The 14,069-nt window shown below is 32.8% G+C and overlaps 1 protein-coding gene across 1 annotated transcript in view; it reads left to right on the forward strand.

Moving 5' to 3' along the window:
* Nucleotides 1-14,069, forward strand: part of Eys (EGF-like photoreceptor maintenance factor) — a 1,574,159-nt gene that overhangs the window by 92,967 nt on the left and 1,467,123 nt on the right. Inside the window, 1 exon segment of the mRNA XM_077801488.1 lies at nt 10,806-10,920. Coding sequence (XP_077657614.1) covers nt 10,806-10,920 — 115 coding nt within the window.

Raw genomic sequence — 14,069 nt, forward strand, 5'->3', positions numbered from 1 at the left:
GTGGTGCTGAGGATCGAACCCGGGCCAGGCGAGCGCGCTACCGCTTGAGACACATCCCCAGCCCCAGAAATTTATTTATTAATGAAATGCTTCAACGTGGACACTCAATAACTCAACTAACAGGAAACCTCATAGTTTTGAAATTAATTATTTCAAAATCTGGGCTGCTACAATTTCTTGCATAAAAACCAATAAGTTCTGGTTAATTTTTTCTTATGAATAAATCATCTTAAAATTTAACAGGACAAAGTGTGCTAAAGTTTAAGAATAGTTTTTTAACTGAAGATTTTAATTATAGACAGTTAAAATATTTAGGACATTGTTGATATTCCTTTAGCAAAAGTAGGTTTGTGCTACTAGTAATGTGATTTTTATTTTCAGAGACTGTTACAGATGACCGAGGTCATCATATTATCTGGTTCTCTAAGTGCCTCTTTTTGGGAACATTTGTTTCCATCAGTATAACCCTTCTTCCATTAGTCCTGGACATGTCAATTTCTCCATAAATAATAAAAAAAAAAAACATGAGTGAAGTTAGTGCAGACATCTCTGTAAGTTTGAATAGATTGAATTCATTTTGTCATTTCTAAGTTTTCTAAGTCATACTTGATCAAAGGATTCTTAGCTCTAAACTAATCTGTAAAATCTCTTAACACTTCTTAAAATTGAAACTTTCTCACTGTGCCCTCTCAATCACATTTTGTTAGCAGTAAATTCTCTAGAATCTATATTATCTCTTCTACACCATTCTTTCTTTTCCTAACTGAAACTAGGGGACCTTTTCTCCTGTAGACTACTTAGGTGTTCACTGTTCACATTTCCACAACCTGTGTACCACAGGAAATGAATTGAAAATAGATGGCTTTGCCACTTACTCTCCTCCTCAAGACCTTGCCCATTTTAACACAGACATTTATACCTTCCTCTCTCTGATTCTTTGTCTGTCCTTCTCCCTTGCTCATTAAGTGTTTTTCTTCCAAACAACTTCCACTAAAAGTTTTAGCACCCAGTTGACCTATTATGTTTTTATCTCCATTGTGCATATATCTTGAGTTCACTTTCCATCTTAGACATCTACCCACCTCTGACACATATTTTACAATGTGTGTCACCTGAGTCCATCTCCTGGGGTCATATACTATAACTTTTCATTACCTATAATTACATACCTTGCATGTCTTAATTAAAGTTTTCCATTGTTTGGTCAAGAATTCATGGAATTTCAAATTTACTTACACATAAGTTTTGAAGCAGAAAATTTGCAATTCTTTCAATAACCAACAAACACCTCAACTGAATGGCTGCAGTGGTCCTCTGTCTCTCATATGGTGCAGATCCTCATTTTCCTTTAAAAAGCCTATTTGCACTTGCATTCTCAAATTCCTTCTCTGCTTTTTTTTTATATTCTAGCAACCTGAAAACACTTAACCTGTTTAACTCTCTATTCTACAAGGTAAATTTTAATCAATTTTCATATATACCTAATATAGCCTTTTAAACAATATATTACAAATTAATGGTTGATTTTCAAGTCCCAGACAAAGCTGCTTGTCTACAGTGTTGTTGTTGTTTTTAAGATTAATTTATTTATCTCCCTCTCTAAGTTTCCCCACAAATATATACCAATGATATGAATACTTTTATCGTTATAAAAATAATGGTTTTGTTCAAGACACCAAAAACTCTCATCTGGAGCTCTTCTATAGCCTCCATCTTGACTTCCTTGTTTTGTCTCTTCATTGATGCACATATAGAATGAAAGTATTATTGACAAAAAATATTTAGGTTGAGATCTAAATGAGGCGAGGGAACATGATAGAGAAAGAGTGCTTGTGGCAGAGAGGATACTCAAAACCAAATCCATAGCCTATTCAAGCCATGCTAATGACTTCTATGGAATAACTGGTCTGCAGAATGCAAGGTGTGGCGGGGGCAGGTAGAAAACATGAAGACAGAAAGGATCCTAGAAATAGGGGCAGTCAAAACATGCAAGCCATTTTAATATTTTGACCTTAAGTAATATGGGAGTATTGCAGGGTTGCTGGCAAATTAATTACAATATTTATATCATATTTAAAAAATATAATGTGGCTGTTGTTTTGAAAATAAATTGTGAAGAGACCTGGGAAAATGCAGAGGCATGTTAGGAAGTTATAGTTAGTAGAAAATAGTGGGTTAGACTAATATTGAAGAGAGGACATGGTAAGAAATTTTGGATTATGGATGTATTTTTAAGGTGTTTTTAGGGTATTTCTTTATACCTGAGAGAGAGCGAGAGAGAGAGAGAGAGAGAGAGAGAGAGAGAGAGAGAGAGAGAGAATAGATATATTGATTTATAGTTATTGACCTGAGTAACGGGAGGACAATTACCATTATCTTACATAAGGAAAGCTACAGCTTAAGTAAATTCAAATGGTTTGTTTCCTTGTCTTCTTTTTGCCACAAAAAAAGTGTGTAATTGTTTTAAAAATATGTCTCTCTCCTGCCACTGCCATCCAGTAGTTTTTTGCAACATGTAAATACATTCTGATATATTAAAAATGCTCCCAAGGTGAATCATCTTTTGCTCGTGCCCATCTCCCCCCATCATCTCTTCTTATCAAGGTCTCTTTGATTACTCCAGTGTTGTCACTTTGGTCTTTGAGAGTTTCTTTTTTGGCAGTGTTGGGTATTTAACCCAGGACCTTATGCATGCTAGGTAAGCACTCTACAAAATTGAACTATGTCCCCAGTCCTCTCTTTGAGGTTTTTCTATGCCCCAAGTGTCTCCTTTTTCAAGACCATATATTTACTTGTCTCCATCCTTTTACCAGAAAGCACAGTAGCTCAATATTTACTTCATTCATGATTTTGCTCAAATATCATCTCCTTAAGACGTCTTTGCTGCTAATTTTGACATTCTTAAAATAGGTCATTCCAGCCAGGCACAGTGGTACATGCCTATAATCCCAGCGGCTCAGAAGGCGAGGGCAGGAGGATTGAGAGTTCAAAGCCAATCTCTGCACAAGCAAGTAGCTAAGCACATCAGCAAGACCCTGTCTCTAAATAAAATACAAAATAGGGCTGAGCATGAGGCTCAGTGGCTCTTAGCCACTGAGTTTAATCCCCATTACCAAACAACAACAAACCCTCATTCCTATTACTGTCTTCACTATTACCTACCTTTATTTTATTTATTTATTTTATGGCACCTATTCCTATCATTGTATTTTTATGTTTCTATAATTTTTATCCTCTGTCCCATAAGATAATGTAAATTAAAGCAGATAATTTGCTGTTTGAAGAGTGGAAACTCTTCATTGTCTTTCTACATTCAGAGTATATCATGCTAATTTTAATTACCACCCACAGAGGTCTAGTAAGGTTATATTAATGTTTAAAAAACTATTAAACATGAATCATTTATGTCTGGAGATTCACATAGGACCTACTTTTGAGTTTATGCCCAAAAGATAAATTGATAAAATGTGAAAGCTTGTAAGTCTATATGTTTGTCTTTGCCCATATAAGCCACAGTAAGTAAGCATGTAGTAGTACTGCAAAGCTTTATTGTAAGAATAAGTCTTTATTTACTTCACAGGCTTTTTTCTAAGAAGTGGAATAGGTACATGACACTGTTGAAATTGATACAAGTAACTCTGCCTCAGAATCTCCATCTCTACGTGATAAAACTAAAACAGACAAAAGTGAACTGCAGTGCTTTATTTGAGACAAAAAAAAAATTGCAACACACATATTTGAAAGGTTCAGGCCATGAAAAAAAAATGTACCAAAACCCCCTCTGAGTTTTCAAACAAGTGATAGGAGTGTTTCAAGATAATAGAAGCACAGAAAATCACTTGGAGTTAGTTTCTAACTATCTGTTTTCCATTTCCTACAATAGGGTAGTTTGAAAGAACTATTTCAGCAACTAGAAATCGGTAAGCAAGAATCTTCCATTCCAAGACTGACTCGATTACATACTGTCCTTCAAGGAGTTCTCTACACAATAATTTTCAATTTTTACTTTTTGATTTATAGGTAGTTACTTCATTATTTTAGTACATTAGTAATTTTCCATAACATTACTAGTCACCATACATTTGATTTTTTATTTTATGAAATTAATACATTTTCTTTGATATTTTGAAAAGCTACCTTTTAAAAATTTGTATTTAGTATATAGTAAATACTTAATTTTATAGATTTACATTTATGAATTCTCTAACCTTAAAATCTGACATAAATCTGATTTCTATATTACATGAAATATTTACAAAAATGTTGGTGACGGAGCCCATACAAGTTACTGCTATAACTATTGTGTTAATTGCTGTGTCCCTAATGAAGACCAGAACTTCTCATTAAAATAATAGTATGAATTCTGTAAGTCATTGAGCAAAGTAGAATATTTTGCTCAAAAAACATGTTAGCTTTAAGAAGCAACAAAGTTGTCAGTATTAGATTATTTCATTTTCTTTCATGATCAGCATCCTAAGGAGAAATTCTCCTGGTGTGTATGTAAGAAAGTAGCTTTCTAAAATTAACACTAACTTACCCTAATTCCCAGGGTACATAAGAAAAACCCAGTGTCCTTTAGAATAATATGTATCTAGACTTTCTGCTTTCTGCCTCAGACTTGTTCTTATTGTTCCTTAACTTAACTAGAATTCTGGAACAGAAAAGAGGCATTCAAGGGCATGGTGTTTTACTGTCCCCTTTTCTTTAGGAATATTACAGTAATTTAGGTTACTTTTGCCTTCCAGTTACAGAGTAGTTTCATATAGATATGTAACTATAAGTTGGATTTTCTAACAACGTCTGAAAAAGCATTTCTTTCCTCTTTCCCCTTATTTAAAACAATTGATCTCTTTGACAAAACTGGCTGTTAAATATTTTGAGCAGCTTAAATAAATTTGGTCTTACCTTTTTTCATCTCAACAGGAGCAATGCATGCAGATTTTTATTGCTTTTTGAGCTAGGCAAACATTATTAAAATAGCATAACAAGAAGATAACCAGAGAATAGTGAATACTTTATCCATATAAATACTTTGATTATGTAAGAAGTCAAAAATCAGCCCCACTTAAGTGTTCTTCTTCTCTTTTTCCACAAAGAATGAATGATGTTCTGAATTGAAGGGCTGAAGCCTTTCAGCTGCCAAAGAGGGAGGATAGTGTCATATAATGCAAGAGAGAGGCTGGGCCCAAGACTCTCAGAAGAGGACAGATAGGACAGCTACTTGAACTTCATTGGCAGGATTTTCCTTCCCTTTGCCAAATGATGTCTCACTTGGAACAGTGCAGGGAGATACGGAACTTGATGAGGTAGCAAAGAAAAATAGCCCATATAAGAGAAGACTTAAACTGTAGAGAAGAAATTAATCAAAACAAAATGAATAGAACTGGAAGTCTTTGAACTTGGCAATTTAAATAAGAAAACTAATAAAATATGCCAACAGATTCAAGAGGAGCACACACGCACATACACTAAAAAAAAAAAAAAGAATGCACTGAAAAACCCAAACTTTCATTTATTTGAAATTTGAGGGGAAATGATGACCCACATTACAGATGTCTAGAATATTTTAATGGAAGAATTATTTTAAGATAGTTGAAGTAATAATGAAATGAAGAGTTGCTTTCATCTTAATGAGAATAAATGACTCTCACCCTAAGTTATGATCTTAACCAATAATGAGTTTTCCATAAAGCTGCCCATGGCAAATTTTGAAAACCTGGAAACCACTAGTGCTTCCTGTTGACTTTAAATTGCTTGGATTTTTCTCTCAAAATATTCTATACCCAATTGTTTATTTTCTATCTTCTCTCATTAAATGATAAGCTCAATGAGGGAAAGAAATTTGTACACTAAAATGTGCACCATGCCTAGAAAAACAAATACCTATGTTACAAGCTCAAAACGTATTCATTAAGTGAATGAATGAACAATAACAGAGGAGGTTGAGCATCAAGGAAGAGATCAAGGAGACCCAACATATGCATAATAGCAGGACTAGAAAAAGAAAATAATATAAAAAAAGAAAAAAATAATCATCTAGAACAATAGCAGCTCTGGAAGTTGTAAAAGATTATAGGAGGAAGCAATAAATAATCAAGTCGAATGTTTCCTTGAGCTACAGAAAGAACTGGGTCTGAATATTAAAAAGGTGCTCCATGCAACTCAAATTGACAATAAAGCCACAAGAGGAAAATCTATTAAACTTCAAGACAGCAAAGTCAATTTACCTACAAAGAAAAAGTAATTAGAAGAAAAAGTAGGGTGACATCATATTGTTTATTTGCAACCCAGGTCAGGTAAAGACACTCCCAAAGCATTGGTAGCCGACAAAGTAGAAAGTATCTGTAGACTACCAAAAGACTGCAGCTTTCTTCAAATCTATACATGATTAATATATATTAGATGATGAAGGAAATATTTTTGTGTACAACCTATCTCCAAATATTCTATCTGAAAACAATAATAAACTGACAACATTTTTACTAAATGCTTCAGAATAGAAATCTCAAATAGGGAAATGTGAAGGACAAAAATAGGGTGTAAAAAATTAAGATTGAAATGTGCAAGCATGTGTGTGTTTCTGTGTGCACACATACACATGTGTCACAAAGGTAAATCTAAACAGAATATCTGAATACATAACAAAAATTAGTTATGAATTAGGGCTCCTGAAACAGAATATTCAGTAGGAAAAAAAATGATATTTAGTATTAGAATCTGAAACTAATAGGAATAAATTATTTTAAAAAAGACTCCCAGAATTTAGACTGTGAAGAAAGTATAAATCATAAGAGAGAAATGTAAGTGTATATATGAAATGATAATGCATGCATATTAAATGATTAATAGTTCTTTTCCAAAGTAAATAAATATGTGGGTGTTTTATTTTTGTTTTTCAAGGTGGGGGTCAAACCCAGGGCCTTTCATATAATAGAAAACTCCTCTACTACTGACTATAGCCCTGGTCCTTTTTGTTTTATTTTGAGACAGGGTCTGGCTAAATTGACTGGGCTGCCTAGAAACTTGCTATCCTCCTGTCTCAGCCCCAAAGACAGTTGAGATTTCCAATGTGTGCCCCCACATCCAGCTTCTAATAATATGTTATTGATTATGCATCAGAGAAACTAAAATTTATTACTAATAATGTGGACTTATGAAAGAAGCTTTTGGAATTATGAAGAGAAAAAATAAAATAAATAACAATAAGCCAGAGGAAAAGAAACTATGTATAAATGCCACATTTTTTAAATCCGTTCATCAACTGAAGGACATCTAGGTTGGCTCCACAGTTTAGCTATTGTGAATTGTGCTGCTATAAACATTGATGTGACTGTGTTCCTGTAGTATGCTGTTTTTAGGTCCTTTGGGTATAGTCCAAGAAGAGGAATAGCTAGGTCAAATGGTGGTTCCATTCCCAGCTTTTCAAGGAATCTCCATACTGCTTTCCAAATTGGCAGCACCAATTTGCAGGCCCACCAGCAGTGTACGAGTGTACCTTTTCCCCCGAATCCTTGCCAACACTTGTTATTACTTGTCTTCATAATAGCTGCCATTCTTACTGGGGTGAGATGGTATCTTAGAGTAGTTTTGATTTGCATTTCTCTGATTGCTAGAGATGATGAACATTTTTTCATATATTTGTTGATTTTATATCCTCTTCTGAGAAGTGTCTGTTCATGTTTTCGCCCCATTTATTGATTGGATTATAATGCATGATTATGAATGTAATACACTCCACTATTGTCATGTATATAATAAATAAATAAGAAAAGAAACTATGTAAAAAGTATGAAATGAAATTATTGAGTATTAAAATAATCAAACACTACTTGACATATTATAGTTTTTCTTGTTAATAAAAGACATAAAATTTCATCATTTTGTTTATTTCACCTCCTAAATATCTTTACTTATTTGTTTATTTATTTATGTTTCTTCTGTATACTGGAATGAAGTATATTCTATTTATCTTTACTACCAACACAGCCCCTTGATCAGCCTCCAGACTAAATTTATGTATTCCAAAAATTTCAATGCTTATTATCCAACCAATTAACTGCAGTAGATGTATGTATAATACTCTAAATTTTAGATTTCCAATAACTTTCATCCCACACTTTGAGATGAAATCCAGAAGTCCAGAGAGTGTTCATGTTGTAGAACATTCTAGAACCAAGATATTTAGCTGTTTGGTAGGGAGTTCAGCAAAACTGGAGTTAAGTATAAATAGACATTTACATATTTTAATGGAAGCAAATATCCCTCTTAAATCATATAACCACAGTCATGATGATTTGTATTTATACCTGTAAGGGACTGTATGTCATGCTGGCATTTACATGAAGAAGGAGGAAAGGAAGGTGTGAAGAAATGGAAGGAGAAAGGAAGGGAAAGGAGGGAGGGGAGGAGGGAGGAGGAGGAGGAGGAGGAGGAGGAGGAGGAGGAGGGAGAGATGAAGTAATGAATATAGGGAGGCAAGAAGAATGGAAGAAAGGAAACAAAGACAAGGAAATGAAAGAAGACTCTTGGAAATCCTAAATGAAAGTCCTTCTCAAAAAAGGGGAACACATCTCAAGGATAAAAATTAGTACTATTACTTGGACTCACCCACTGAGCTTATAGTTGCAAAGAACAAATGTAAAACAAACTATGTAAACATGTAGAACTCTACTGTGGAATTTCCAAAAGGTCCAGTTCTCCATAGGTTCTCTTAATCCAGTTTTATCTCAGAACATTCTATCTTAAATCATCTACATTAATTAAAATTTTCATTACCACTAAGTCATTTCCATGTTTGTTATTTCATTATACTATCCTCTACCTTGTTTTTTGTAAAAATCATACACATTTAACAGGTTTGGCCAATGTTGATTCTATTTGAAATTTAGGGCAAATTCTTGAGTCCAATTTTTCAGGATCCATAATATCTACTTTGTTTACAAACACTTTCTCAGAGTTGCTGCTGCCTGATATTTACCCAGCAACCTGTTGATTCAATTCTTGTTAAGGGCCAGAATAGTAGTCATTTCTTTAATTCACAGTCTTGATCCTATTCTTGGACAGTATACCACAGAATTATATGAGTTCAAAATCGCACACATCATTAGCTGTTTTTTTTTAAATTTTTTTAGTTGTAGTTGGACACAATGTCTATTTTTATTTATTTTTATGTGGTGCTTAGAATCAAACCCAATGCCTCACACATGCAAGACAAGTGCTCTACCAATGAGCTATAGCCCCAGCCCTCATTAGTTGTTCTTAACTAATTCAGTCTGTTCCAACTCAAAAGGAAAATTGGAACATGACAGTCACATGAAACTGAAATATGATAGTCATCAAAAAGGTACTGTAGTATCTTAAAATTTTGATGACTGCCATATTTCAGTTTCATGTGACTATTATGTTTTTCCCCCCATACATCTGCTCACACAACCTCTTCCTCAGGATGAAGGGATTGGAATGATAGCTTTCATATTGTAGTGGTTTCTGGATCTCTTAACTCTTCAAAATGAAAGATGTAAATTAAATATCTTAACTCATCTTCATCTATGGAGCTTTGGAGGGAAACACCTTTAAAGTCAGGCCAAACTTAATTTTATTAGCAACTCTGAAACTTATAAACAATATAACTAAAGTGGCTGATGTGACTCATCTGGTTGTTTCCTCCTTTATACCACAGTGATTGCATTCTATAGCACACAGGCTCATGAAGATTGAAGGAAATCATAACAAATGTATTTGAAAGTTGTTGATTTTTGCAAAAACCTACTTTGGAATTTTCACCCAAGAGGTGTTTGAAAGTATGGGCATTTCTGAAGTAAATGAACAAATAATTCAGTTCTGCTGAATGAACATGCAAAGCTGTGTACTTCAAAGAATAGAAAAGTTACATTAATAAACCCTTTCCTTGATGCTGTCCCCCACCTTGCTGAGTCACTGTGGCCTTTAATCCCTTATTTTATGAAATTTTCTTGTGTCCTAAGGAGGACATTAAATAGAATATATGGCTAAATTAACTTCATTAATAAATCAACTTGTTAAACAACTTAAAGTTTTGAGAATTATTATTTATGGTAATGAAATACCTGGTGTCTATACTGAAACACGTTTTCTTTCATGTAATGCCCCATTCCATTTTATAATAGAAAGTTCATGAAATGATTTTAGGCATAGGGATATTTTTCAAAAATTACTGAGAATGGGAACAAAGGTAGTCAGAACCCAGTCTGTTCTTTATCAACTTATAGATTGTAGCTAATGTACTACAGGAGACAGGATTACAGATTGCTTATTTAAAAATTCAAAATTGATAAAACAAACAATATCCCTATTATTACCTCAACAATAACTAAGCCATTATTGTCCACTGTAACTCTCTGCACTGTTATAAATCCATGTGTGTCATCATTAACTTTTGCTAGCACAAAAATCAGTATTTGATGACTCTACGAAGCTTTAAAAATCTAATTTTTCATCCTTTTTCACATTTCACTAGCAGTCTTATTTCTTCCCAAACTGTATTTTATTGTTAGTATAAGCCATAGTTGACTTTTTCCTTAAATCTCAAACAGTAATCTTAAGACCATTCAATAAATACTTGCTCTAGTATATTCCATATAAATAAACCTGTTCTTCTTGCCCAAGACCACAACATGTAGGGAGACAATTAATGACTGAAGCTACCATGTAATAATATGAGTGATATATAATTTAAACAAGGCATTATTACTTTTGAAGATGAATAATAGACTTTTATGGAAATATTTGAATTGCAATTTTCCTAATTTATGATGATGTATTTACAGTTGTATGTCAGGATTTACTGGAAAAGACTGTGAGAAAGTAATTGACCAGTGTAGACTACTCAGCATCAAGTGTCTGAATGAAGAATTGTGTTTCGATGTAATTGGAAGATTCACAGTAAGTAATTTAATGCACAGCCAAGTAATTTAGCTCTTTTGTATTTAAATACAATAGTTTTAGCCAGTCAGTATTTCAAATGCTGTTATTAATTTAATCCAGAGAAATATAACCATATGTGTGTGGGGGGGTGTGTATAGATAAATATGAAATACATAAAGTTTAGTAGTATGTATTTTCAACTTGGAAGATTTATGGTGAGAAAGCATTAATAAATTTTCCAGACAATGCTTTCATTATAAAATAATCATATAGCTAATTGATTCCTGTAGATACATCTTTGTATATAATCAGTTACTAAGGCCTTAAACTCCCCAACTAGATGGGGAAATTAGTCTACTTGTTAGTTCAAGGTCAGCCTCAGGAACTTAGTGAGATCCCGCCTCAAAATAGAAAATTAAAAATAAAAGGGGATGAAGCTCAGTAATAAAGTGCCTCTGGGTTCAATCCCCAGAAGAACAGCAGCAACTACAAAAATCTTCATGGCATAGTCCTGGTGCAATACCTTATGTGTATTAACAGTTGTAAATGTCCAAAAATTTGAATTTTAAAAATCTTGTCCAAGAAAGATACATATACAGTATGGCAATTATTATTTATATTTTTAAAATATAAAAATTGATACTTTCTGTAATTGCATAAATACATAACAAAAGTGTAACTAGTAAACATACACATGACTTCTACTTACTAAGTTTAGTAGAAGAGCTATTTATAGACCATGGGGGAGTGAAATTAAAAAGTAGAGAGGAGACTTCTAACATTGGTAATACTTGATTTTTTTACAATAATATGAAATTTTGGTTTAACTTTTTATCAACACAGCTCAATTATACAAAGTAGCGCAATTTCATTCCCCCAATACTTAATTTTTTAATGCTAAATTTCAGGAATAAATATAGTGAGAACATAATGTTCATTTTATTATATTTTCTATGTTCTTGTAGCATAGGTATTTAAGTAATTTTTTTTTTCAATAATGAAAAGCCAATTTACGGAATTCATCAATGACATTTATAAGATATGTACATTGACAAGCATATGTTGCATATTATAATGTTGTTATATAATAATACGTAGATAAGGAAGTAACTATTTGATAGCTTACATATTTTGGATATAATACATATTTTTGATATTTACCCATTGGCCTTCTCATAAACCTCATCCCATCTTACATAAAAAAATAGAGGCCATTAAGTTTTGGATATTTTTCCAAGTTCACATTATTTACATGGAAGGGTAAAGCTAGATTAAAGTAAGTCTTTATGACCCCTGAATCCTTATTTTCATTCATATGAATGTATACTTTCACCATAAAGAATACACAACCATTTTTTTCTCTTAATATTTATGTAGCCATTCTTTGGTAGTAAATTATCTAACAGAAATATCTCTCTCACTTTTATCTGAAATTCTTTCACTTCATTCTATTTATGATTTGGTTGGAAGGGATGAGGGTAGGGGTTAAGTAGTTCCTGTTCTATTTTAGGACAATCTCTGAGTATTATCTCTGAATTTGCTTTATAAAACTTCTTTCCACCCTCACTTTTTCCTGAATAATTTTACCTATTTTCAACTTTAATACTAATTTTATATTAACTCTAAAACCAGTTTGGATTGTTTTAAAAAGGAATTTGAATGGTATTTTCACCTTCAACATTGCATACATAGTTCAAACTTAACATGGATTAAGTTGCATTTTCTTGAATTCCTTCTGTGCATTGATGTTTTCAGGAACTGTGGATAGTGAATGGCTTTAGCAATATCAGCTTTGCCTACAATTTCTGATCAGAAACTGATAATTCTTCCTCCTCCTTTCTAATTATCAACTTTTCTTCTGCTTTACAGTGTTTTTTTTTTTAACTTCAAATCTTTATCACATTTCATCTAACTTGTCAACTTGCCTCACATATTGCTTTACTAATGTTTCTTGGCTTCAAATATTGTGAAGTTGAATTCAGATCAATTTGTATAAACTGAGAAATTGAAATTCTACATTTTAATTAATAATCTGATATTCTACAATTAGAAGCTAAAATAAAAGAATGTACTCTTTTACTATAAGTATGATAATATTAGAAAATAGAACATACTAAGATTTTTACAGAAATTAGGGAATTAATAAAGAGTCCCTAAGTAGACAAAAAATCAGTTAAAGACAGTATTTGATTATTTTAAAAGATTAATAAAATGTATCTTTCACAAACTTATGGAGAAAGCACAGAAATTACACAAATCAAGAATCTAAAAGTACATGTCACATTTTAGACATTTAATGATAATTAAATAATATTTAATTTTTTTCAAATATTTAATTGATAGTATTTTTAAATACATGAGAATGGAATGCATTACAATTCTTATTACACATATAGAGCACAATTTTTCATATCTCTTTTGTATATAAAGTATGTTCACACCAATTCCTGTCTTCATACATGTACTTTGGATAATGATGTTTCCACCATCATTGCTAATCCCCTGCCCCCTCTCTTCCCCTCCCACCCCTCTTCCCTATCTAGAGTTTGTCTATTCCTCCCATGTCTATTCCTCCCATGCTCCCCCTCCCTACTGCATTATGGGTCAGTCACCTTATATCAGAGAAAAGATTTGGCATTTGCTTTTTTGGAATTGGCTAACTTCACTTATATTTTCTCCAACATCATCCATTTACCTGCACATGCCATGATTTTATTCTCTTTTATTGTTGAGCAATATTACATTGTGTATATATGCCAAATTTTTTAATCCATTAATCTACTGAGGGTCATCTAGGTTGGTTCCAAAGTTTAGCTATTGTGAATTGTGCTGCTATAAACATTGATGTGTCTGTGTCCCTGTAGTATGCTGTTTTTAGGTCCTTTGGGTATAGACCAAGGAGAGGGATAGCTGGGTCAAATGGTGGTTCCATTCCCAGTTTTCCAAGGAATCTCCATACTGCTTTCCATATTTGCTGCTCCAATTTGTAGTCTCACCAATAATGTATGAATGTATCTTTTTCCCCACATCCTTGCCAACACTTATTGTTGTTTGTCTCAAAATAGCTGCCATTCTGACTGAAGTGAGATGATATCTTAGAGTAGTTTTGATATTCATTTCTCTAATTGAAAGAAATGATGAACATTTTTTCATATATTTGTTACTTG

The sequence above is a fragment of the Urocitellus parryii genome, chromosome 8 (genome assembly GCF_045843805.1).
Source record: "Urocitellus parryii isolate mUroPar1 chromosome 8, mUroPar1.hap1, whole genome shotgun sequence".
Taxonomy (NCBI): Eukaryota; Metazoa; Chordata; class Mammalia; order Rodentia; family Sciuridae; genus Urocitellus; species Urocitellus parryii.